This window comes from Symphalangus syndactylus, chromosome 24 (genome assembly GCF_028878055.3).
Source record: "Symphalangus syndactylus isolate Jambi chromosome 24, NHGRI_mSymSyn1-v2.1_pri, whole genome shotgun sequence".
NCBI lineage: Eukaryota > Metazoa > Chordata > Mammalia > Primates > Hylobatidae > Symphalangus > Symphalangus syndactylus.
In genome coordinates, this window is record NC_072446.2 from 56,091,467 (window position 1) to 56,117,235 (window position 25,769).

A 25,769-nucleotide genomic window follows, 5' to 3' on the forward strand; every position below is an offset into this window, starting at 1 on the left:
ACTAAAAATACAAAATAAATTAGCCAGGTGTGGTGGTGAGCACCTGTAGTCCCAGCTACTCTGGAGGCTGAGGCAGGAGAATCATTTGAACCTGGGAGGTGGAGGTTGCAGTGAGCAGAGATCGTGTCACCACTGCACTCCAGCCTGGGTGACAGAGCGAGACTCCGCCTTAAAAAAAAAAAAAAAAAGCAGGTGAATCTGGATGTGTAGACAAATCTGTCCTGCTTTCCAGATCCCTGCTTGGAAACTCATCATGGGGAACAGAGAAACAAAGCACAGGCAGGTTTTATCATTTAATTTAAAACCTTCAAAATATTATTTGCAGACGTTTGCCAACTCACTCATTATTTCATAGACAATGAGCAAATCAGGAATTGTTGTGTTGGGTAAGGATTTCTTTGTTTCTTTTTTGAGACTAAGTCTCCCTCTGTTGCCCAGGCTGGAGTGCAGTGGCATGATCTCGGCTCACTGCAACCTCCATCTCCTGGGTTCAAACGATTCTCCTGCCTCAGCCTCCCAAGTAGCTGGATTACAGGTGCCCGCCACTACACCCAGCTAATTTTTGTATTTTTAGCAGAGACAGGGTTTCACCGTGTTGGCCAGGCTGGTCTCGAACTCCTGACCTCAGGTGATCTGCCCGCCCTGGCCTCCCAAAGTGCTGGGATTACAGGCATGAGCGCTGATGCCTGGCCTTGGGTAAAGATTTCTATAGCCCTAACCCACCTCTCCATTCTAAGAAACAAACTCATTGGGAGTCCCACATTCCCAAGCAGCAGCTCACGGTCAGGAAAAGCCCTGGCCAGGGAACCTGAGCAGGACTCGCTCAGATGCTCGCCTGGTCACTTTGCGCCGTGGACGGCTGCCATAGCTGTTGCTGCTGCTGCTGAGATTCTGGGGTCTTCTGTTTTGGAGAGTGGGCGAGAGAAAAGGGAAGGAGACATCGCTGTTCCTCTCCCTCTTCCCAAGGAGAAACTAGGCCAATCGCATCGCGTAACACAGCGGCTGTTTCCTGATGAAACAAAATCTCCAACGTCTGTGCCAAGTGCTTCCTCCTCCTTTTTGACTTATTGTCTGCTTGATTGGGCAGAGATTCTGCCTTAATTCAACTTGGTTTTCTTAAAGACAGCAAAACTCGGGCCAAGTATCCCAGGCGTATATAAATGTAAAGAAAACAGAGCAGCGTAACAAGGCCAGAGGGTGGTTTGATATCCCTTTCCTGCCAAATAATTCAACACAGTGGGGGCCTCTGAGCTGGGATGTGCTAGGTGAGCCAGCTCCGCATTCCTGGAGGATGAAGGAAGCAAAGGGGTGGCCAGCTGCACACCTGGAAGTCGTCCACAGAGGGGATGGTCCGGTTGGTGGTTCTCCGTTTGTGCCACTGCCTCAGGGTGTCTCTGGTTTCTGAGCTGAGCAGTCGCGCTGCTTGTTCTTCTTGGAAATTCTTTATCAGAGAAAGTGCTCCATATGCGCTTGTCAAGTAATAGCCTCCTGAAAAGAGCAGAAAGAATAGGTCCTCCCAGTGCCAACCTCCGCTCACGGGTGATAACAGGGGATGCCAGCGTTAGAAGGCATGTTTTGTATTTTTAGTATTTCTTAAACATGCGTTTCCTTGTGGGATCACAGAAGCACACACCCAAGAGCATGGCACTCACTCCTCCATCCATCCCTTCACACAGCCATCCCACAGAGATTTCTGGAGCGACCCAGGCCTGGGAGGGGCCGGGGAGCACAGACAAGCCAGGCTGACAAGGTTCCTGTTTTTCAATGATGGGATTTCCATTCTAGTGCGTGAGACTGACCAAGCCTCTAAAGTGTTTTTTTGTTTGTTTGTTTGTTTTTGAGACGGAGTCTTGCTTTGTCACCCAGGCTGGAGTGAAGTGGCACAATCTCAGCTCACTGCAACCTCCGCCTCCCAGGTTCAAGCGACCCTCCCACCTCAGCCTCCTGAGTGGCTCGGATTAAAGGCATGCACCACCAAGCCTGGCTAATTTTTGTATGTTTTGTAGAGATGGGGTTTCACCATATTGGCCAGGCTGGTCTCGAACCTTGGCCTCAACTGCTCCACCCGTCTGGGCCTCTCAAAGTGCTGGGATTACAGACGTGAGCCACCATGCCCGGCCAATATTATTAAAGTGCAATTATGAAAAATGTTTGCCAGGAGTAGTTGGTGTATTAAGGCCTGACGGGGAGGTGGGGGGAAAGTCAGGCTTGTGAGATGATCCAAGGCCAGTATCCCCTCCATCAGTCCAGACTCGTGGCAACACTTGCTCTTGGCTTTTTCTTTTAGAAATTGATATTTTCTATCTCTGATAAACAAGAATTTGGCTTAAAAAAAAGTAAAAAGGGAAAAACGAAATGAATATTTTCTAAATTTTAAGTAAACTATACACTTTGAAAGAATTGTTTGCAAAAATGTGGATACTTCAAAAATAATTTCTCTCCCTTGATTCCCTTTCTTACCCCTTCCTTTGGGACAAACATAACATCTGGCATTTAGGATAAAATAATTTACAGGAAAATGATGTTCCTGTGATGGTGCATTTAGGAATGATCTCTTATGTTCTTGAGGAGTGTAAAAAGGGCTGACGACACTGTAAGATGTGTATGTATTCCTTCATAGTTTTTGTCCTAACATATAATTAGGTGCCTGGGGAGGAACTTATGGTCTCCGCGCTGAAGAGCCACTAGGGGTCGCCCTAAATGTTTATTAAAAATTCCCTAATTGGGCACAGAACATTTTAGATTTAGAGACATTCTTTGTCAAAATACTCATTGAATCTCTACTGTGAGCCCCAGCTACAGAGGAGAAAGTAGGTTTGTAAGAAATAGAATCTGAGTCCCCACTCACCAGAAGTTTACAAATGTGTTTTTTGTTTGTTTGTTTTTTAAAAACAGACACTGGCAATTTATTCCTGCAGGGACCAGAAATTAGTTTGGCGAAATGAGTTTTGTGCAGAAGTGTCACCTTTAGAGCCAAAGTATTTAGCTTTGTTCATGTGAGACCCTGCAGAAGCCTCTCTCCGGTCAATAAGTGGCAATATGCAAGATGGCAACTGTCCCCTCCATGGGGATCAGGAGCTGCACGCCCTGCAAACTCGTGCTGGACGTGAACACGAGAAAGAAAAACACCCTTCTTGTTTTCAGGTTGCAGATGAAGACTTGAGGTTATTTTTTCCTGCAGCATAATCTGGGTCACCCTGAGCCATGCACTTTCCAGATCACATGCCAAGCTTTTTGTGTATAGAGTGATCTGAAGGGTTTTCCAGACCTTGCCACCTACAGTATAATCACCCTAGTTAAGAGTTTTGAATTGTTGATCTTTACCAAATATTTGCCCCACAAACAAATCAGCATGTGACTGTGTGTGAAATTCAGTAATCCAGAATACAGATGCTACATGGAGAATTTCAGGAGAAATCAATATGAATGTTAAATATTCAGGAAAGGCTGTATGGAGGGTCAGGATTTGAACAAGGACTCGGAGAACTGTTACAATCTTTGTGGGGGTGGAAGGGGGCTCCTTTGGACTTCAAATTTTAGACTCCCTAGCTCTCATCTGTTCAGGACACTAAGGAGAAAACTCAAATGCTGGAAGCACAAAATTGACCACACATTGAAACATGTGGATGCAATTAGAGAAGGTTTTAAATTTCAGCAAAACTGTAACCCTACCACAAGAGCTGTGCACTTCTAAGGGATTCTATGATGCCTTTTGGTAAATGAGAATACCTGCTTAAACAGCAGAAAACAGACGTGGCTGCTACCCCGCAAACCAAAGAGGACTTCGGGCAGGCACAGAAAAGTCCAATCTGTATTTTTGCTGCTGCTCAGTAGCCTCTTCCTCCCAGGCTGCATAGCTTCAGTTCGATGCAGTGCAGGCCTGGTCTGTGATCACAGCCAACCCAACTGGGCCGCCTGCTTCCCAAGGAAGGCAGCCAAGAAGCCCCAGACACGGTTAAGTGGAAGCAGGCTCTGTTTAAGTGCGAGCTCACCAGCAGCTTTGTATCCTCACAAGCTGTGCCCTTGTCTTTCTTGTGGGATTCGTGGAGGAGATGACAGCCACCTGTACATTAGTCATCAACACAGGGCCTTGCCCTGGGCCAATGTGGGAAAGGGGCAGGAAGTAGGTGTCTCTATCCTTGGGCCACATGATATAAGCAATGTTTGTCCTGAGTGCACATTGTCAGCAACAGAATCGACTTTCTAAGTGAAACCGGCATGTCTTTTTCCCCAAAGCCCTAAGAGCTGTACATACTTATTACTAGAATTAAACATGACTGAAGCTCGAAAAAGAATAACCAAACCCCAAACTGTATTAATAACAAACATTACAGTGGAAGGAAGGAAAGCATGCTATGTAGACTAACATGCTTCTCTTGGTCCCTGGGCAAAACCACATGTTTGGCCTTGTCCTGTCTAATCCCAGGGCAGAGCAGGCAAGAAAAGATCCAGGCAGGGCCTCGGAGGCTCATCGGGGAGTGTCTGGTTCCATGGTTAGGAATATTAATGAGGGGACAGAAGAGGCTAAAGGGTGAAAGCATGAAAGAGGCCCATTCACACCTGCCTGGGGTGGGGGACGGGAGGAAAGATATTCATCCCCCATACTGAGTCAGCACTACCCATGGTCACGTGGGAAGGGCATAATCAGGCTCCAAGGAGGGCGGTCCCTCCGATAGGAAAAGTAAGGCCTGGTGAATTCACATTACAGGACTGAGGAGACTAAGGGGGCACATTCTGGGGGTGGCAAAAATGCATTTCATTCCCTCCAGGGAAAATGCTGGGATGACTCATTCCTTAGGAAATCCTGTCAGAGACGGACCTTTCTACTCAAGCCCAGACTGAAACTCACCGGGAAAAAAAAAAAAAAAAAACCGTAACAATCCCCCCCCAGGGCTTGTCTGGGCTTTTATCTGGATATATAAAAATGGATTAAGAGGATTCACAGTGCACAGGCCCTGATTTGTTCTCCTTTGAAAAGATAAGCTCACATAGAGTCCCAGTTATTTCTGCTTTTCAAGGCTGTGCACTACTGTGCCAAACATCCTAATCATTTCCATGTAAAATACCTAAGCTATGTGTAAGGAGAAGGAATTTCTGCTAAGACATGTTGGGGTTAGGCAGACACAAGAAGAAGGTACCCGAATGCCAAGGTAAATTGAGAGCAAACTGCACAGATTCCACACCCCTGTATTTTTACTATAAAAATGAAAAGATACTTAAAAAAAAAACTGGAAAAAAATTAATACTGTTTTCACCTTGAAAACAAAATTTTAAAAAATAAAAACAAAGCCAAGCTTTTATCCATTTCACTAATATAAGAGCAGGTTATTTTTCTGGCAATGGAAATATCCTCGACAAAAGTTTATAATTTCCTCTTGGTGTCAAAGGAACCATTTCTTCCAAAAAAAAAAATGGCATTTATTCTACTGAACGTATTTTTTTTATTGCCATTAAGCAATCTTAGTGAAGTATAGTTAAGATGGGGTTATATTTTTTCTTTGTGTTTTTCCTGACTTTTCCAAATTTTCTACCATGAGTGTGTATTACTTTTGCAATCAGAAAAAGGTTAGTACACTCTTTTAAATTAATAAAAAATTCAGTTAACACTTACGATGTCAAAAAGGCACCCAAGTAACTGCTTAATGGGTGCAGAATTTTATTTTAGGGTGAGGAAAATAGTTTGACGCTAAATAAAGGTGGAGAATGCATGACACTGTGAATATACTAAATGCCACTGAATTATTCACTATAAAATGATTAATGTTATGTGACATGAATTTCATCTCAATTATAAAAAAATGAAAAAAATAGCACCCAGTTCCTTCAACTTTTCTCAAAAGCAGTTACCTTCTCCATGTAACAGGGATGGGTCTAGGAGCTCCATCATGTACTCGATTTCAGTGTCCAATTCAAGCATGTCACACTGGGCTATGACATAGGTCAGGACTGGCAAGAAGTCATCAGCGCCATACATCCTCCCTGAGAGTAGGAAGAATGAGATGGAATATTTTTACCAACTTTTCTTTCTTTCACATCCTACTGGCTGCTTTTATTAGACAGCAAGGAGGCACTCTGGGGAAACTGCTATTTATAAACAAAGGTGGGTGTTTCTGGAATCCTATGTAGCCTATGACCCTCCCAGCTGCTCATATTAGAGACCAGCCCTTACAGTTTCAGAATGAATGTCTATGAACCAATGAACACATTACAGATTTTGTAATTTGTATAAAATTATGTGATAGAACAGAATACTCATTAAAATATTTTAACTTTCAGCAAACAATATTATAAAATACTTATAAAATATTTACTTATGCTAATTCTTTGTGTCTTACTTCCTCTTTCTTGCTGTGCACATTATTTACAAACATAATGACAAAGCCAACCTCAAACCAGGAACAAGCAACTTTGCTCTGTATTTAATGTGAGAACACAGTTAATTTCTTTAAATGTGCCAATTCGGTACATGTTGAATATACACATTGATTAACAGAAATATATGGCAAAAAATGTTAGTCTTTACTTCTAGTTTTCTTTACATCAGTGGTTCTCAACTGGAGATGATTTTGTCCTCCAGGGGACATTTGGCACTGTCTGAAGACATTTTTCATTGACATAACTGAAGGGTGGGGATGCAGATGACATCTGGGATGCCGCTAAACTTCCTACAGGAAGCGGGGCAGCCCCCAAAACAAGAATTATCCTGTCTACATTAATGTCTTTAGTGTGTGTGTTGGGCAACTGTCTTCAGAAGAGCATAATCCTTCTGAATTATTTGGGAAATTCAGACATTCAGATATTATTTGGGGAATTTTTATAAATGACTGTGAACTATAGAAAGTATGTTTCCTATATGTGAAATATGCTTGCAGACTTGTGAGGTGATGTTCACATGCTATCATTACCAGGCCCAGGAGCTCATATTTTAACATCTTCACTCAACAATTCCCAAAGTGCACACACATTCCTGTCTACTCGAGCGGTGGTTAATAGAGTCTGTATTTTCTCTCTGCGCTTCTCCACTAAGCAATTTCCCTCAGAAGAAAAGTTCGTAATCGTCCTCGGAATTACAATAAGCTTACTGAAGACCTGGGACAATGCAGGGCTCCATCACTATCCATGATTCATGGTTACCCCTGCATCTACAGGAAGCAACAAGGCTAAATCCGAGGGCTGGCTTTCCAAGATTGTAACTCTTCGGTGCATTTCAATTATATTGCTTCAGCTTGTAGCAAAGAAGGGCTAGCCAATGAAACGGCTCTAATGAGGCCTCATTATGACTGAATGCTCAGAGTTTCTTTCACATGCTATAGGTCATTGACACAAACCCTCATTGGCCAAAATGTTGTAATGATAATCACTGATATTTCCATTGCACTTGGGGCTATGTGTGAGCTGTCTCAGCTAATCTCCACCTTATGAAAGAAAGGGTGACATCTGGCTAAAGACGCAGAAAACTACAGCGTGCAAGGTTGATTAAGGGGGCTGAAGTCCCTCAGTTAATTTTCTTCTTCTCGGAGGGAAGATTTGAACTCAGACTCCAGAGACTGAATCTGTAACCATACTCTGAACTAAATCTTTAATTAAATTGGCCTGGTACAAAAATCTTGTTGCCTTCATCTGCTTACATTTTAATCCGCTGCATGTGACTAATGTGCCAGATATCAGAGAATCACTTGTAGTTTTGTAAGCCACTTGGTGAAATCAAGAGACCAAAGGGAGGAGAAATTGGGAATCAGAAAGCCTGACAGGAGAGAGGCCTGTCCCTGGCCCAGGAGGGAAGTGGCACGGAGCCTGCGCTTCCGGCGGCCTCACCTGAGTTGTTCTCCATGACCGTGTAAATGAGCTTGCAGACCCGCAGCAGCAGCATGACCTTCTTTTCTGGCGAATACATCTTCTGCATGGTCATGAACTTGACTTTGATTTTCTCCACATCCACAAAATCAGGGGTCGGGGCGAAGACCCCCAGCTCCTGCGGATTCCTCTGCCGCACAAGCTGCAGGTTCTCCTTGAGTTGCTTCCATGAGCCGTCGGCCATGTGAAAGTCCTTCAGCATGGCCTCCACGTGCCCCTTGAGGGGCTTCAAGATGCACTTGTGCATGGCTTTTTCCAGCACCACATCTGCCAAAGAAAGTGTAGCTACTATGACCATTGTCTGAAGAAAGAAGAAATGCAACATCTGCTTTCTTACAATGGATATCTGCAACTCTGTCCACTGGTTGCAGGCACACGAGTTGTACACCTTAACATCCAACCAACAGACAACACCAAGCATAACTCACATGTTAACAGTTTTTCTGAAAAGCCAGGAAGACCTAGTCTTCCCCAATGATGTCTAACTTGAATATAATCAATACAATGAAATATATTTGTTTTAATTACTTTCATGCCCTATCCCTGTAAGTACAGGCAAATATGCTAGAAGACATTCTTTTGACCTAGTCCTTCAACTGGTCATCCAATTAACAGGAGAGCAAAGATGTTATCTTAAAGGAAGGATTTTCTAATAACGAGGGTTCAACATCTCTAAGAATATTTTCTGAGGAGGTCCAGGCACAGTGGCTCATATCCGTAATCCCAGCACTTTGGGAGGCTAAGGCAGGCGGATCATTTGAGGTCAAGAGTTGGAGACCAGCCTGATCAACACGGTGAAACCCCATCTCTACTAAAAATAGAAAAAAAATTAGCTGGGTGTGGTGGTGTATGCCTATAGTCCTAGCTACTGGGGAGGCTGAGGCAGGAGGATTGTTTGAACCCAAGAGGCAGAGGTTGCAGTGAGCCAAGATTGTGCCACTGTACTCTAACCTGGATGACAGAGTGATACTCCATCTCAAAAAAAAAAAAAAAAAAGAATATTTTCTGAGGAAATAGATCCACCTAAATATAATATGTGATCTTGGATCAGATTCTGGACTAAAAGATTCTTCATTTGCTATAAAGGACATCAGTGGGGCATCGAATACGGCCTGCAGATAAGGTAATAGTGCTAACAAGGCATCAGTGTTAATTTTCTAGGTCTGATAATTATACTGTAGTTATTAAACAGAATAGCCTTGTTTTTAGGAAATATGCATTGAAGTATTTAGGGGTAAAGGGATATAATGTCTGCAACTTAAATGGTTCAGAAAAAATGAGAGACTGTGTGTGTGCATGTATTTGTGTGTGTGTATGTGTATGTGCATGTATGTGTGTGTGTGTGTGTGTGTGTGTACAGACAGAAAGAAGAATGAGGCAGATGGGGCAAAGTGCTAGCATTTGGGAATCTGAGTGAAGGGTAGATATTTCTTTATGGTATTTTTGCAACTTTCCTGGAAATCTGAAATGATTTCAAAATTAAGTTAAAAATGTGTGAAATGTGTTTCTGTTCCGAGTTAGGAAACACCTCTGGGTGTGGGAGGCGTTATTCTTCCCTCCTTCATTGAATGGTTGCCCAGTGGAGTACCTTTCTTGGCTAATACTAAAATGACCAGTACCATAAATCCAGAGATGCGGGCTGAAGGCTATTTATATAATGATAACTCCTCTGCTTTGTCAATAGCAGCTTTTTGATCTCACATGTTTGCATATTCTCATCTAAGCCCCCTGGGTTCTGCTGCAGCATCTACACATAAAATGATGACACCTTAATTTGATTCCATTTGGGAAGCCAATGGATCCACTTACATATAAGATTAGAAATAGTTAACTTAGGCCGGGCATGGTGGCTCATGACTGTAATACCAGCACTTCGGGAGGCTGGGGTGGGCAGATCACTTGAGGCCAGGGATTCAAGACCAGCCTAGCCAACATAGTGAAACCCCATCTCTACCAAAAATACAAAAAATTAGCTTGGCGTGGTGGCGCACACCTGTAATCCCAACTACTCTGGGGGCTGAGGCATGAGAATCTCTTGAACCCTGGAGGCAAAGGTTGCAGTGAGCCGAGATCCTGCCACTGCACTCCAGCCTGAGTGACAGAACGAGACTCTGTCTCAAAATTAAAAAGTAAAAGCAAAAGAAATAGTTGAGTTGTCTCTCTGGCCTTTGGAATTCCTGACACTGGATCAGATCATACTGAATTCAAATGATTACCTATTATCAGAAGGCCAGGGACAAAGAGAAATCTAACCCAGAGGTACAAACAATGAAAACAATCCCCCAAGGTTAAAACTGAGGCCAAAAGTAAATGCTGACCCCACAATCATCAGATTCCCCAGCCCAAGTTGTTTTTTTTTCCTCCTTCTCCATCTTATCCAGGAGATCTCTTTGTTTAAATACGGAGGTTTATGTAACTATAGAAATCAAGGTTGATGCGAAGGAGGTCATAAAGTAGGAAAAAAGCAGAACAACTTATTCACATCTAGCATTAAAACAAATTACTTGGTTTACATTGGTTGCTTTGTGTTAATAAGCTCGTGCAACTTTATAGCATCTTTGACTTTACCTTAGATCATCATTATGATAAAAATTAATAACAGCAATTAATACTGAGTGCTCAGATGGGCCAGGCGCCATCTAAGTGCTTTACTTCACTATCATCTAATCCTTGCAATAATTCTATTATTTTTGCACAATACTCATATTATGTCCATTTAACAGATGGGGAAACTGAGGCTCAGAGGTGACTAATGGCTTGATAGAAGCCACACAACTATTTTAAATAACCATTTATACAGCTTTTCAAAGTAAATAATCTTTTAATTGTAAAGTTCAAGTCACTTTATAAATACTCACCAGTTTATTCCTCTCATCCAAACATTCTGAAAGCTACATTCATGGTTATAAGCGACCACTACTTGGTTAAAATAGGGTCACTACAGGAGGACAAAGGCCATGTCAATCATTAATTAGAAATGTACATGAATGTCCATAGTAATGTTATTTATAATAGCCCCAAGTTGGAAATAACCCAAAGGCCCATTTGGACAGAAATGAATACATTGGATATATTCATTCAATGAAAAACTACAATGAAATTCAGACAATGGAATGTATTTATTCAATGCGAAAGCTCACATTACTGCTCCCAAGCAACATGGATGCATCTCATGGACAAAATGTTGTGTGAAAGAACCCAGACACAAGAGTATCTGCTACAGCATTTCGTTTATATGAAGTTCAAAAGCAGGCAAAACTAACCTGTGGGACAGAAGTCACGATGGCAGTCCCCCTTGGGGAGGATCTGGGCTGGGACAGGACACCAGGGATTGGAGATGTTCTGTATCTGGATCTGGGTTGTGTCTACATGGGTGTGCATGTGTGTAAAATTCTGTTAAGCCAAGCACTTAAGATTTACACAATTTATGGATGTAAGTTAAACCTCGATAAATGTATATGAATCAGAGAAACAGAAAACAACTAAAGACCTGGATGAGATTTTCACCTTGAACCTTACAGGCAACTGTTATCATCAAAGTGAGCCCAGTCACCTCTGGGCCAGAGTGTTAATACAAATCATCCCCAAAAGGCTCCCAGCTGCTCCTGGGGAATGATGACATCAGAAAAGTGGTCACTAGCAAGTTGGACAGGCTCCCTTGTGCAACTCATCCTTGCTGCCAGGGAGGGGTGCTGGCCTTCGAGGGGAATTCCACCCTTAGGTATAAAAGGGGCTGTGGAAATCTCTTAGGAGGGTTGAAACCTAGGACCAATTGCCAAGGGAGTAGCCCATTTTCTGAAAATAAAATGAAAAAGTAATTGCTAGTGGTAGATTTTAGGACGTTTTTCTTTAAAGACCATAATTTAAAAATAAAGAAACTGGTCCCTGCATTTTTTTTCAGAGGGTTACCCCATTCCTCCTCCCCACCCGCCCCAAATCCTTAATAAACACAAAGAGTAGGGGACAAGAGCCTAAATGAAAAGAGGGACCCATGACCCAGCTGGCTCTCTCCAGTAGGAAAAGCAAGGTTCTGCTCATAAAGCGAGAAGGAAAAAGGATTTGAGGAACCCCAGGAACAGACGATCTTTCATAACGTGAACCACCTCAGACAAAAGAGGAAAGAACAAATTGGTCACATTTCTCATAAATTACTACTCTCCGTTTTTTTCTATGATCTCTTTTTGCATTAATTGTTAATTCCTGGACAACAAAACAAAATCTTTTAAACTCTCAGAACGATGACACTATTCTAGCCACTTTACCTGCACTGGGTCTTCAAATCCTCAAACAAACTCCATCCAGGGAGGACTGCTATGTTTTCATTTCACAGATGAGGAAACTGAAACCCAGAGACATCTTTGTCATGCAGCTATCAAGAGGGGGAGCCAGGGCTTGAACCCACAAAATGTTTCCTGAGTTCTTGGAGTAATGTCAACTGTATTCGTCCACAAGCACGCGTGCAAAACGAACACCCGAAACCTTTACAGATGAATAAGGTGAGTATATGCTTTTAAAGCTCATTAAGGTTCTTTTTGTTGTTGCTGTTGTTGAGATGGTGGGGGTCTCACTATGTTGCCCAAGTTGGTCTCGAGCTCCTGGTCTCAAGGGATCCTCCCACCTCAGCCTCCCAAAGCACTGGAATTATAGGCGTAAGACACCATGCCCAGCCTCACTCATTTCTTTTCTATTTTTCTAGTAACGAACAAACAGTAAAAAATCGTTTGAACCACAACATATTGAATTTTAGAAACTAAATGTTTCTAAATGATCAAAACTGGAAACAAGTTTTCTGAAAATATTTATCAAGATTATATCAACTGGCCCCAAAATAATCAGTAAGAAAAAAGTGGTAGAGGCCATAGCAATTGCTGGCTTTTCCTTGACTAGATGTCACTTACCGTAATAATTTATAGGAAGTATTCAATGTGTTGGCTTCTAGACAAGAAGTGATTCACTCATTACTTCTCCAAGAATTGATTCACTCCTCCATTAAGGAAGAGAGACAGAAACCTTAACCCTTTCCTTTATGCTGACCACCTATTGCATGGATTCCAGAGGCTGGAGATAGACAAGGAAACATCACAAGACCAGGAATGCAGTGGCTTTGTTTGTACACTTTCTGCGTTTCCACTGCTGGCCAGAAGGCAGTGAGACTCTGAGAGGCAAGGCTGAAGACTGGAGAAATTGCTTGTGTTAGAAAGAGCCCTGGGTGCCGTGGGGAGGCCAAGTCCCTTCCCCTCTCACTGCCACTGTCTGGACGGCCACCAGAATCATTGTCCACGGAAGGCAAGACAGAGCCAGCAGTCTGAACCTAACTGAGTTGGTGATTGTTAAAACAACACAAAGTAAAAATCAATATTCTCCAGGGAATCTAACCACACCCAGAGTCTAAACCACATAATATAATCACATGCTTCATAATGACGTATTTTGGTCAAAGATGAACCACATATGCCAGGGTGGTCACATAAGATTCTTATTTATTTTTTATTTATTTATTTTTCTGAGACAGAGTCTCACTCTGTCACCCAGGCTGGAGTGCAGTGGCACAATTTTGGCTCACTGCACCCTCCATCTCCCAGGTTTAAGCGATTCTCCTGCCTCAGCATCCTGAGTAGCTGGGATTACAGGCATGCACCACCACACCTGGCTAACTTTTGTATTTTCAGTAGAGATGGGGTTTCACCACGCTGGCCAGGCTGGTCTTGAACTCCTGACCTCAGGTGATCCACCCACCTCAGCCTCCCAAAGAGCTGGGATTACAGGTATGAGCCACCGCGCCTGGCCCCATAAGATTCTGATACCATATTTTTACTGTTCCTTTCCTGTGTTTAGACATGTTTAGATATATAGATACTTAGCATTGTGTTACAGTTGCCTACACTATTCAGTATAGTCACATGCTGTCCAGGTTTGTAGCCTAGAAGCAGTAGGATATACTGCTATATGGTATATCATATAGCCTAGGTATGTAGTAGGCTATGCCATCCAGCTTTGTGTAAGTACTCTATGATGTTCCCACAACAACAAAATTCTCTAACAGTGCACTTCTCAGATGTATCCCTGCAGTTAAACAACACATGATTGTATTAAAAATGTACAGGTGTGTGATGTCCCCCACTCTGTGTCCAAGTGTTCTCATTGTTCAATTCCCACCTATGAGTGAGAACATGCAGTGTTTGGTTTTCTGTCCTCGCGATAGTTTGCTCAGAATGATGCTTTCCAGCTTCATCAGGGCCTGTCGTTGGGTGGGGGGAGCGGGGAGGGATAGCATTAGGAGATATACCTAATGTAAATGACGAGTTAATGGGTGCAGCAAACCAACATGGCACATGTATACATATGTAAAAAACCCACACGTTGCGCACATGTACCCTAGAACTTAAAGTATAATAATAATACAAAAAATGTACAGGTTACAACCTAAAGTTACTTGACAAAGATACAACATGAGGTTAGGGTGGGAGGGAGGTGAGGGTTGAAAAATTACCTATTGGGTTACAATGTTCATTATTCAGGTGATGGGTATACTACAAGCCCAGACTTCATCACTACACAACATATGCATGTTAGAATTCTGCATGCGTACCTCCTAAATACATAAACACATTTAAAATTTAAAAATCCACGAGTTTAGATCATATGACCTCTTAGCTTATTCTAGTTCGAGCATTCTGATTTTTTTTTTAAAAAGGTAAAGTAGTAGAAATAGAAGCTAATGTTTGATAACAAGATATGGGCCTTTTTTTTTTGTAGGGAAGTCAAATTGTGAAAATGTAAACATTTATAATTGCTAACATTTATTGGGCATTTATTTGAGCACTTCCTATTCTAACATTATATGTATTACCTCATTAACCCTCACTTCAGCCCTACGACGCTGGAACTACTGTCACTCTGTCATTCATTTTACAGATGGCCATGAGGCTTAGAAGTCGGGTGACTTTCCCAGATGGTGGAGAAGAAATGCAAACCAGGTAACTTCTATTTCCGACAAGTCAGGAGATGGCACGTAGACCTCTCTTGGTACAAAAAGGGCAAAACGACTCGATGCTTTCTTTTTTTATGTGCTAACATATTCTCCTTTGGCTGTATTGCTGGATTAAGGATCAGAACTAACATTGAGTGAAAGCTCAGTATGTCTACTAAGCACTTTACAGGTATTTAAACAATTCTTTGACTAAAATGGGTGCATAATCCCTATTTGTCTTAGTTTGGATTCTCTCAGAAGCCAATCCTGAGACAAGGATTTGAGTGTGAGTGGTTAAATTTGGGAAGTGATCCCAGGAAGCACTGACTGGGGAGAGAAGGCAGCCAATATAGTTTGCTTTATTAAGCCAGTTATCACCACTGGCAGGTGGATCTCAACCCTGCTGGGGAACTCCAAGAGGTGGCGTTGAACATGCCTTAGAGTTGCTGCCCCTGGAGGAGAGGCAGCTGGGTTACGGATACACATGCTGCCTTCAGTCCCTGGTTGAGGCTGCTCCTGGAGGTGGATGGTCATCAATTCCCCAGGCTTTCTAGCCCACCCTGGGCCAGAGCTCTGGTGAAAGCCTCATGCAAAATGTCACAGGTGCTGGAAGCTGGACGTCAGACTGGTAAGCAAGTCTCAGTGGGCAGAGCACAATGGCATCCACAACACCGTGTTACATTTGAGGCAACTGAGGCACAGAGATATTAAGAAATATGACCAAGCACCCACAAGTCAGCAACAGCAGAGTCAGGGCTTCAAACCTGCCTGAGCCCTTCCTCTGAGCCACCACTTGCCCCTGACTTTCAGCCAAGAAACTTCTCTATCTTATGCGAGCAGAGCTGGTGGCTGAGGAGGGTGGAAGGCAGGATCTTGAAAATATGACACCAGGGCCGCCATGACAGCATTTTGCTAATCCTCTATTACAAACTACGCAAAAAACGGCAGGCCACCTGGGGTTGCAGAGGCACTCAGGTCAGATGCCACGTCTGAATGGGTAGCTTTCTGGTTTCTGACCGTCAAAGAAGATGACCTTTCCCAGCCTCAGCTTCCTCATCTGTAAAATAGGGCCACTCACAGCTTCCCCGGGTGGTTGCTTGGAGGACTGGGTGGCGTCTCCACCAGGAGCAAATGTATGCATCTGACACCTCGTAAGCACGCTGCTTTCTTTGTTGTCTCCGCCCTGACATAGAGTCAATTAGTCTTCTCTCTTTGAGGGGAAGCCCTCTGAAAACCACACTGGGGTTTCTGCAGTCCCTAGTGTCACCTGAAGTCCCCAGCATGAGGCCCTCATGCAGCACACACTCCAAAAGTGTGAAGTTTAACAGAAAATTCTTCCTTTGGGAGAAGACATGCAATTGTTTCTTCTCTTTACCCTGCAGAATACAGGCGTGTAACTCTAGTGATGAAATCACCGCCCAGGCGTGGGGCAGGCAGGTGTGGGGCACCCTGTCACTCTGAAGGGATGTCCTGTAACCTGGGTTGTTTTTAAGTATTGTTGGCCATGTACACTTTGGCTCATAAATAATAAATACTAAAGGACACTGCATGATTTTAAGGAAAATCCCATTAGCCCAGCAAGGAAAGGGGCCGAAATAAGGATAACAAGCACTGGCGCTTTGATCCGCTTCAGTTTCTGCTCATTTTGGTGGGCTACCAGGAAAGCTAGTCTACAAAAGTATGGGCTACATCTGTGTGATATTTGATGTAGGGAATCCATCAGCCTGATTTCAGTGTCTTTTAGTAAAAGGCCAGGAAAAATGAAAGCAGGGAAGAAGAGACCAATCTCCCTTATGGAAGAATTCCAAATAATTTATGTAGATCCTCCCACCTCTGGGAGGTGGAGCTTAATTCCACTCCATCCCTTGAGTGTGGGCGGTGCTAAGTGACTTGCTTCCAAAGAACAGAGTATGGAAAGAAGGGCATCTTTAATTTTACAGGGCAGAAACCTGGCATACATGGCCTTGGCCAGGGGATTGGGAGAACAATTTCAGTGATGAGTCATGCAGACAGCAGTACCCTCTGGTGTGATGTGCCTTCACCTCTGAGGTCAGCTTCCTGACACATAAAACCAACTGGAAGGCAGCGGTCACTCCTTGCCACCAGAAGTATAGACAAGGCCTGCCAAGGGACCGTGTCAGTCGCGCTTGCATCTTGGCTTGACCTTGCTACGCTTTTGGTTTCTTCATCTGTAGAAGTGAGGGCAATAAATGGAGCCTCCCAAGGCATTCGGAGGATTAAAAGGGATTCTATACATCAGAGTGCTTTGTAAACCATACAGGGCCGCCCACGAGGAGTGATTACCAGTGCTCTCACTTGGCTCTTTTAAAAACAGGGATGCATTTAATTCGTACGCTTTGATTCTACAGAGGAGGTGGCTGTGACTTCCCCTGGGCCTGGACAATAACTGAGAGGCTCCAAAGTGGATACTGTGTCTGTAAGAAGAGAGTGGGGGCTGTGTCTACATCACTTGTTCCCTGTTGCGAGACTGGGCTAGTGAGACAAGGCTGGGGGTAGGACCTGAGGACCAGGGAGGGCTGCATCTATGCGGTGCTGGCCTCACAGAGGCAGCCAGTGGGAACCCTCTTTTTGGCTGGAGTGGAGGGGTGGGAAAACATAGTTGTGCCCTAAAGAGCCTGATACTGCCACACAATTCATGCAGCATTTTAGGTGTCCTTTGGGTGACATTCCTCAATTCCTACGTGAATTCCTCTTTTACCTGGTGAGGTTTCCTGCCTGGGAGGTAGAAAGACTCTAGGAATATGGTCAGAAAATACTCTGAAGCAGACATCTTCGTGTGACTTATTTTGGGATGCCATCCCCCACCCACCTTGTGAGCAAGGTCTTTCCAAATTACTGAGCTAACAGCCCCCTTGTTTGGGCTGTCATGGAGTGAGGGGCTCAGGGTCAGAGAGTCACAACTCCAGGAGTTTTTTGTTTTGGTTGATGTAGCATAACTGACCCCATTTTGATGCTCTAAAGTAAAAATTATTCAACAAAGGATGTCCCACGGGGGAAAAACAGGTGCTTCTTGTCGTGGTCTTCTATTTAAATTAGTTTTTGGAAATAATTAGGTATCCTTTTGCATACCACAATCTTTCTTCTTTTTCTCTGCCTCTTGTTAACTCTACAAGGACATTTGTTCCTTCAGGCGATAGGGTCACATGTACTAGATCAGAAGTCAGAAGATTCAAGGTTTTAATCTCTGTTTGGCACTAACGTGCCTCCCTGGCTACACCTCTCAGAAGAGCTTTTTTTTTTTTTTTTTTTTTTTTCTGAGATGGAGTTTCACTCTTGTTGCCCAGGCTGGAGTGCAATGGCATGATCTCGGCTTATTGCAACCTCCGCCTCCCGGGTTCAAGTGATTCTCCTGCCTCAGCCTCCCAAGTAGCTGAGATTACAGGCATCCACCACCACGCCCGGCTAATTTTTTTGTATTTTTAGTAGAGACTGGGTTTCACCGTGTTGGCCAGGCTGGTCTCAAACTCCTGACCTCAGGTGATCCACCCGCCTCGGCCTCCCTAAGTGTTGGGATTACAGGCGTGAGCCACTGCGCCTGGCCCCAGAATAGCTCTTTATCTTAAAAAATAACGCAGATAACGCAGGGGCTTGAACCAAACTGTGACCTGAAAAATTAAAACCAAGTCACACTAGATATTGAAGCTAGAGCCAGCTTAAACACGCATTTGAAAAAAATCAAAAACAAAAAAAATCTGAACCAGAGTAGTTGTGATTGTTTAACTCCCCGGGAATCATTTCAATCCCCTTTTCTATGTGCGCTGTACTCTCCGATGTCTAACCACACTTTCGGAATCATTTCTCTATTAAAAAACAAAAAACACTCAGATACACAAATCAAAGTGATCTTTGAAATATGTGGAAATTGATTTTAAGGATACTTTTTCTTCAAATCGTTAAATTGCTCTTTGGAGAAAACATATATTTTGGTTCGTAGCACTTAAATAACCACAGTACCGTCTCGCTTTCTACTACTGACTTTTAGGAATATGAATAGTTGGCTCTTTTGTATCACTGCTGATAGTCTGTGGAGAGTATCTGAATGAAATAGAAAATTTAAGATTACTAACATTTTTGGATTTGGACAAATTTTGTTTTTCTTGAAACAAGCCTTGAAAACAGAGGGATTTCCCAAGACTGACATCAAGTCAGAAATAAACATCATTTTATTAAAATGAAAACACTAACCACACCATTGCAAGAAGTTCTGCAAAATGAAGATTTCTCTACCAGAAACTTTGGTTGGATATCCCCCATGGGTTGAAAAAGACTAAAGCAAGAGTGGTGGGATGTGAACACCCACCAGTGAGGAAGTGATTTCACCCCATCTACATCCTATAGCATGGGTCATCAGTAATGAGCGCAGCACACTGTCTGTGAAGAGGTTGATCCCAATACTTTAAGTAGGGCCCCCAAACTGCACACTTCTTATTAAAGCATTTGTCTGTTCTTCCATGTACCACTCTGGAAGGGTGAGAGTAGGTGATGGCTCTCTGGGAGGGAAGCCCATTATGTGGCCTGGAATGAATAGAGAGCTGGCACACACGGGAACAAGCCCGTGTCTTACCCGCATTGGCTTCATTCTCCAACCAGGAGAGCCAAGCTGGTGCCAGGCAATGAACATGTATTCAGGAACCTCTGCATAGCAGGGCTTTTGGTTGGAAGTGCTCCAAAGGGTAGTCTAAATAGAATGCAAATTCTCTATGAGAGGACATAATCATTTACAGGGGCAGTTTTTCAGTTTTGAGACTGATTCACTGTTTATCATTTGCACTTGTCTAGAAAGTGCTAGAAGGGATAGTGACACCAGCACATGGGCAAAAGGAAAGTGACTGAGAACTATTTGTTTTTCTCATTAGCTTTTCTCTATGTAATTGAAGAACCACCCTCTGAAGAAGACAGATGAGTATTATCTCCATATACTAAAGGGATACACATGCTTGCATTCATAGGGTCATTTTCACCTAAGAATGACTGCTCTAACATACATGGATTAAACCAGTGTAATATCTCCTCCTACCTTCTTGACTTCAAGTTGTTCCATAAATCTAGGCTTTAAATTAGAATTCTGTCTTCTAGTTCAGAGCTATCTTCTGCAGAAGCTATAGGAAATGAGGATAGAACTAGATTTTTTTTTTTTTTTAAAGCAGACATAGACAAGTTTTTAAGCCCACATAGACAAGTGGGCTGGCTAAGTCCATGGGCTGGTCAGAGGCCTAATCTAATAAAGTGCACCTCTATGGGGACTGGTTTTCTAATAGTTAGGGTCACATCTTTCCTTCCACCTGGACTTGTGATGAGTTTCTCAGGTTGACCTCTGCTCCCACTCACCTTCTTTATTTCAAAAGCCTAGCACTGTCATTATACTTTCAAAACAGAATGATGTTTCACCGGTGAAGAAACAGGAGGAACTGACTGCTTTTAGTGCAAAAGTTTAAAAAAACCAAACCAAACAAACCCACAGAAAAAGCATGGCAATGCTTGTGGAGGCCATACCCATAACTCAACAGAGAGCTTTGGTCTGAGCTGCCTCAACACATGGTTGGCCCTGCAGTTACAATTCCCCTGAACTACTGATGAGAAAATAGAAACACAAGCAGCAGCAGCAGAACAGTGAGCTCCAGCAAACGTGGGCTTCTGATCCAATGGAAGTTCAAATACCGCACCTGCTAGTTTACTAGAGAGTGTGGCTGTCAGACAAATGGCATGGCCTGGCACAACCCTCCTTGCCTTCCTCCAATCCTTAAGGGATGCCGATGCCTGTTCACAGGGGTGAGGTGAGGACCCACTGGAATAGCTTGGACAGGCTGCCGGGCTCATACTCGAAGCTCCATAAATCATTTTAAATTAAAAGCTGCATCCTTCTAGAGTAGTGAAATACATAATTTTCAGCATGTTTTTTGGAGAAAATGAGTGAGTCCTTGAGTTCTAAGAGCAAGTACCACATCCGAATTTAACTACAAAAGGAGCTGGCTGAAGAGCTTTCCGGGACTAACTTGGGTTGGTGCTTACAGCATCAGCAGGGAGGGAAGGCCAGGCACTGTGGGCTGGTTGGCGCCGCTAGCCACATAGCTCAGGCCTGACATCAGCGCCTGCCTGGCTGCAACCCCCTCTGACCCCAGCCCCTAAGAGGAAGCTTCTCCTGCAGGTTGGGTTTCTGTTAATACTGAGTCAGATATGGTCTCCCTTGAGAGTGGGTCTCTGGTGGGATGGGGAAAAAGGCAGCCTGTGTGGATATTCTGCTGTCTCCTTGACGTCTTTTTCAATTAGAAGGCACCTCACAAGGGCACATTCCTTTAGCCACTCACTCCAGCAACACCCCAGCTTTAACCACGCCCTGATCAACCAGGCCTGGCCTCAGTCAAACCACAAGAAAACAAACAAGGCTTTGATTCCTTTGTGAGAAAATCAAAGAGCTGCTGAAAATCACTTAAATGAGAAAAAAGAGAGGAGAGAGAGAGACAGAGAAAGAGAAAGAGCCCTCTATCACACACTGTTTACTACTTTCAACAAATGGACCCAATCAGAAAGAAAAAATTGGGGTTTAGCTTCTGAACCGCCTGGAAATGTTTGGTAGCTCCAAAGGCTCCTGCTGCCTGGTGAATAAAGTCTCTGAAATTAACCTTCAAGAGTCAACCTTCTAAAATTAAAAACAACAAACAAACAAACAAACCCTTCAACATTCTCACCCTGGAAGAAAAGACTGCTTGCCAAATTCAAATTTGCCTTGGCCAAAGTAACCATTAGCAACTCATTCTTTAAATGAGATTATAAAGAAAGAATTTCCCCTTCAAGTTGGAGAAAACACCTTTCATGTGACCTCCAAACTATGTTACTTATTTTAAAGTTACACAAAACAAACTGGTCTTTTTCAGTTTTTGCTTACTCCCAAGCCGTGCTGCTTACAGAAGTGTATGGGATGAGGAGCCAGCAGGATGGTACCCTTGAGGGAGAACAGGGGGCCCGGGGTCCCTAGATGCTGGTCAGGTTCTGCTTATCCGGGGGTTGGTAGTTGTCCCACAGGTAAGCTTGCGGTGGAAACTCATTCCAATGCATACCTGAGTTTTGTGCTCTCTGAACATACACTACACCTCAATAAAAAGTTTACTTGCAACCAAGGCAGAACAAAATACCCACTGTCTCTCAGAAGATAACAAAACTACCTTTGTATGTATGCACAGCCTGCAGAGAAGCACGCGTCCAGAAACGCCCGGCACATGTAACACACACACTTTACCACAGCAGGCGGCAGCTGGACCCACAGAGGACCAAACTCCATCCCTGAACAGAATCACTCTGCAGCTCCAACCTGTCACTCCCGAAAACATTTTTGAGCCTGGCAGTTAGCAGCTACTTTGAGAAACTGATTTTTCCATTCAAACCGGGAGAGAAGGTGGAACTGGGTGCTGTTTTGAACTTCGGAGTAAACTTCATAAAATATAACAAACATAGGTTGCACTGCCCGGACAGAGTTACAATAAATTTTATATTTTAAAAAAGTGGGTACTTACCTATTTGGTCTTCAGGGATCAGCGACTCGATTGGGGGGTCCAGCTCCGAGCTCTGAGACAAATAGTTCTTGACCTGGGTCATGAACTGCCGGATGGTCTGCAGCATGTCGGTGCTGGACACGTGGCACTCCTTGTTCTCCTGCAGGAAGCTCACGTAGTCCTGCACTAAGCACCCGAAGTAGGTGCATTTGTCCCGGGAAAGCTCGGCGATCCTGCGGACCATCCGCTTCTCCGGCGTCATGAAGGAGCTGAACACCCCGCTCACCTTCTGCAGCTGGGACTTGACGAGCTTGGGCAGCACGAAGGAGCTGCTCCTTTTCTTTTTGGACTTGATGGGGGGCGCCATGGTCTCTTGGTCACTCTCCCCCTCGTAGTCCTCCAGGCTGCTGTTGGTGTCCGCCTCGTAGCCAAACAGAGGCATGCTCCGGTCGAACTCCAGCGAGTCGGAGGAGGAAGTAGAAATGCTCATGTCGCTCAGCCGCTGCCGGCCTCCATGGCACGGGGGCCGTGATTCAGAGCTGGGCGGCGGGGCCCTTGTGCAATCCCCCGGGGCGGCCTCAGGCGGGGCCCCACCTGGGCTGCCAGCTGTGCCCAGCTCCAGCTCCGGGCCCGCGCCCGGCCGGCCGCCGCTCAAGGTCTTTGCGCCGCCTTCTGCTTCCAGAAAAGAAGCCTGCTTCTTCAGGCGGGGTGGAGGGATGGGAGTTGGTTTCGTTCCAGGCAGAGCTACGTTCCCATGTTTGTTATGGTTGACTGTTTCTGGCATGCTCGTCTGGGTTTCAGTCCTGGCCAGCCGAGGGCTTGTGTGGAGACTATTAATAGCGGGTGGCGGGGGCCTGGGTGGGGGCGACCGAGTCCGCTCCGTGCCATTCGCGTTGGGAGTCCTTGTGCTCGGCCGTTTCAGGCCTCCACTGAGGTCCTGGCTGTGCACTTTCAAGAAAAGGGGATTAATAAAGCACAGGGCCCCGTTGGTCTGGCTGCACTCCAGCTCTGAAGGCGTCCTGGTTTTGATAGAATGCACTCCATTTATAAGGCAGAGCTGACGCAGGGAGGCAGGACAGACACCGTCCGAGGAGAGAGGCCTATGGGGAGGTGGAGGGTTCGGGGGTTTGCTGTCAGCTGGGGAGCTCCAGAAATCTGAAAGTCATTATCAGTGAACACAGAATGTAAATACGGTACACTCAGACCATTCCTTCACAAATTAAAAAAAGCACACTGCATGACAACGCGAGTCTTGCGGGGTGGGGTGGGGGGTGTGTTGTACCCAGGTTTACTGCATTCCTTTACTGGAAAGGGCAGAAAGGCTGCCAGGCCCAGCTGTAGGCTCACAGGAAAGCTCCAGGGGCCTGTCACCTTCAAAGCCCTGGAGAAATGGCTTGGCCAACATAGGATTCCAGCCCTGCCTTTCCACAGGTAACTTGGAAGAAAAAAAGGAACTAGAATTGTTCCAGTGTAAGCTCAAAAAAGGTCACTGGGGCTTCCTGACTTGCTTTACAAAAACTGAACCGACTTACAAAGCAACACCACTCTTTCCCAACAACTTCTCCTGGGATGCCCTCCACAGTGCAGCTGCCAGCCAGGGAATCGGGCCTTGAAGTTCCCCTTTAATGGGCAGGACCAGCAGCTGGGCCTGGGGGGATGTTACACAATCTGCCTAGGGTTTTACACATTCAGCATTAAAACCACCAAAGGAGGAAAACTACATTCATGGGTCCCATCAGCAGAAAAACCACAGCAAGCTTAATGTGCAGTGCAGGCCCAACCATTTACCTTTGTGGTTTGGAGTCCTTCCTTCCCAAATCCTATATAACCTCCTCACCATGCTCATAAATATGCAATGCTCTGCAAAGTAGTGCAGATTGCTTATTGATCTGTACTGCCTGTGTCTCCTCTTGCAGATGAGTCTCAGTGTTCCATGTAAGTTGAGGGAGGTAGTGCTGTGATCAGTGGTGCCTGTTATAGTTTCCATTTGGGATAGGTTATTCTTTTTTTTTTCCCTAGAGACGGAGTCTTGCTCTGTCGCTCAGGCTGGAGTGCAGTGGCACGATCTTGGCTCACTGCAACCACCACCTCCCAGGTTCGAGTGATTCTCCTTCCTCAGCCTCCCGAGTAGCTGGGACTATAGGTGCACACCACCACGCCTGGCTAATTTTGGTATTTTTAGGAGAGACAGGGTTTTACCATGTTTACCAGGCTGGTCTCAAACTCTTGACCTCAGGTGATCCACCTGCCTCAGCCTCCCAAAGTGCTTGGATTACAGGTGTGAGCCACTGTACCTGGCCTGGAATGGGTTGTTCTCTATCTCTAGCTATGCTGTGCAGTGTCTTTCTTTCCCATGGGCCCAGAATGGCTGGCCATGGGAGGACTGAGATGAAGCCCTTTGGGAGTCCTGGCTCTCCCTTGTCTGTGTGGTGACAGCCGTATCACCTGCCTTATGTAATCTATCCTGCATCCCTCCTTCTCTCTCCCGACTCCTGCACTGTTCGACAAGAAAGCCAACAGCCACAGGTGACTATTGAGCACTTGAAGTTGGCTAGTACAACTGAGGAAGTCAATATCAAATCTCATTCAGCGTCAATCAATTTAAATTTTAGAACTGATGTTCAGTTCAGTTACTGGAAAATGTTTAAGTACCTTTGGAACTTGGTTATGAGAATCTACTTTTTTAATTGTGAATTTAACGAAATCCAAATACAAACCATGTATTTCTGACAAACATTCAGGGCCTGAGTTGAGATATGCTATAAGTATAAAATAACTCATTGGGTTTCAAATATGTGGTATGACAAAAAGAATGTCAAACATTTCATACCTTAAAATTTTTTTATATTGGCTGCATGTAGAAATTATAATGTTTTGGATATATTAAATACAACAAAATAAATTATTAAAATCAATTTAACCTGTGTGGCTACTACAAAATTTCAAAGTACACACAGATTAGCCTTATGTTTCTATTAGCCAGGACAGCAGGTCTTGGAGAAATTACTTCCACCTCCTTTGAGTCCTCCTTAGACTTATACTGTCACAGCTGTAAAACTTTTGTAGGGCTTCGTATACTTAGTTCATGTGTATATCTATCTCCCATATAAACTACAAATCTCATTGGTACAGGCACAGGGAGTGAGAGGGGATCTTATTAACCCTGAGTCCTTGGTCTGGGGCACAGTGTCTGCCACAAAGCAGACCCTTGAGAAATATTAGTTTGATGAACAGTATTTTTACTGAGGCACAGAATTTTAAAATATGCTATCTCTACACAAAATGGATAATATGCACATTGAGAATCACAAGTCGCATATATGTTAGTCAGCCCTCAGTCGCTTCTGGTTAGTAGCCACTGGAGCAAACTCTTTTCACCTCTCCCAGCATGGCACAAGCATTGTCCTTGATACTTTAGTCCTTCAGACTCAGCACTA

The 25,769-nt window shown here is 44.3% G+C and overlaps 1 protein-coding gene across 3 annotated transcripts in view; it reads right to left on the minus strand.

Annotated features, from left to right (window-relative positions):
* Nucleotides 1-25,769, minus strand: part of RIN2 (Ras and Rab interactor 2) — a 206,063-nt gene that overhangs the window by 4,280 nt on the left and 176,014 nt on the right. For all 3 annotated transcript variants that reach the window (XM_063634164.1, XM_055265696.2, XM_055265698.2), the window contains 4 exons: nucleotides 22,354-23,487; nucleotides 7,816-8,121; nucleotides 5,848-5,979; nucleotides 1,325-1,488 (listed from right to left, as the gene is read on the minus strand). In XM_063634164.1, the coding sequence (XP_063490234.1) occupies nucleotides 1,325-1,488; nucleotides 5,848-5,979; nucleotides 7,816-8,121; nucleotides 22,354-23,487 (1,736 nt within the window). The remainder of the gene's footprint in view (nucleotides 1-1,324; nucleotides 1,489-5,847; nucleotides 5,980-7,815; nucleotides 8,122-22,353; nucleotides 23,488-25,769) is intronic.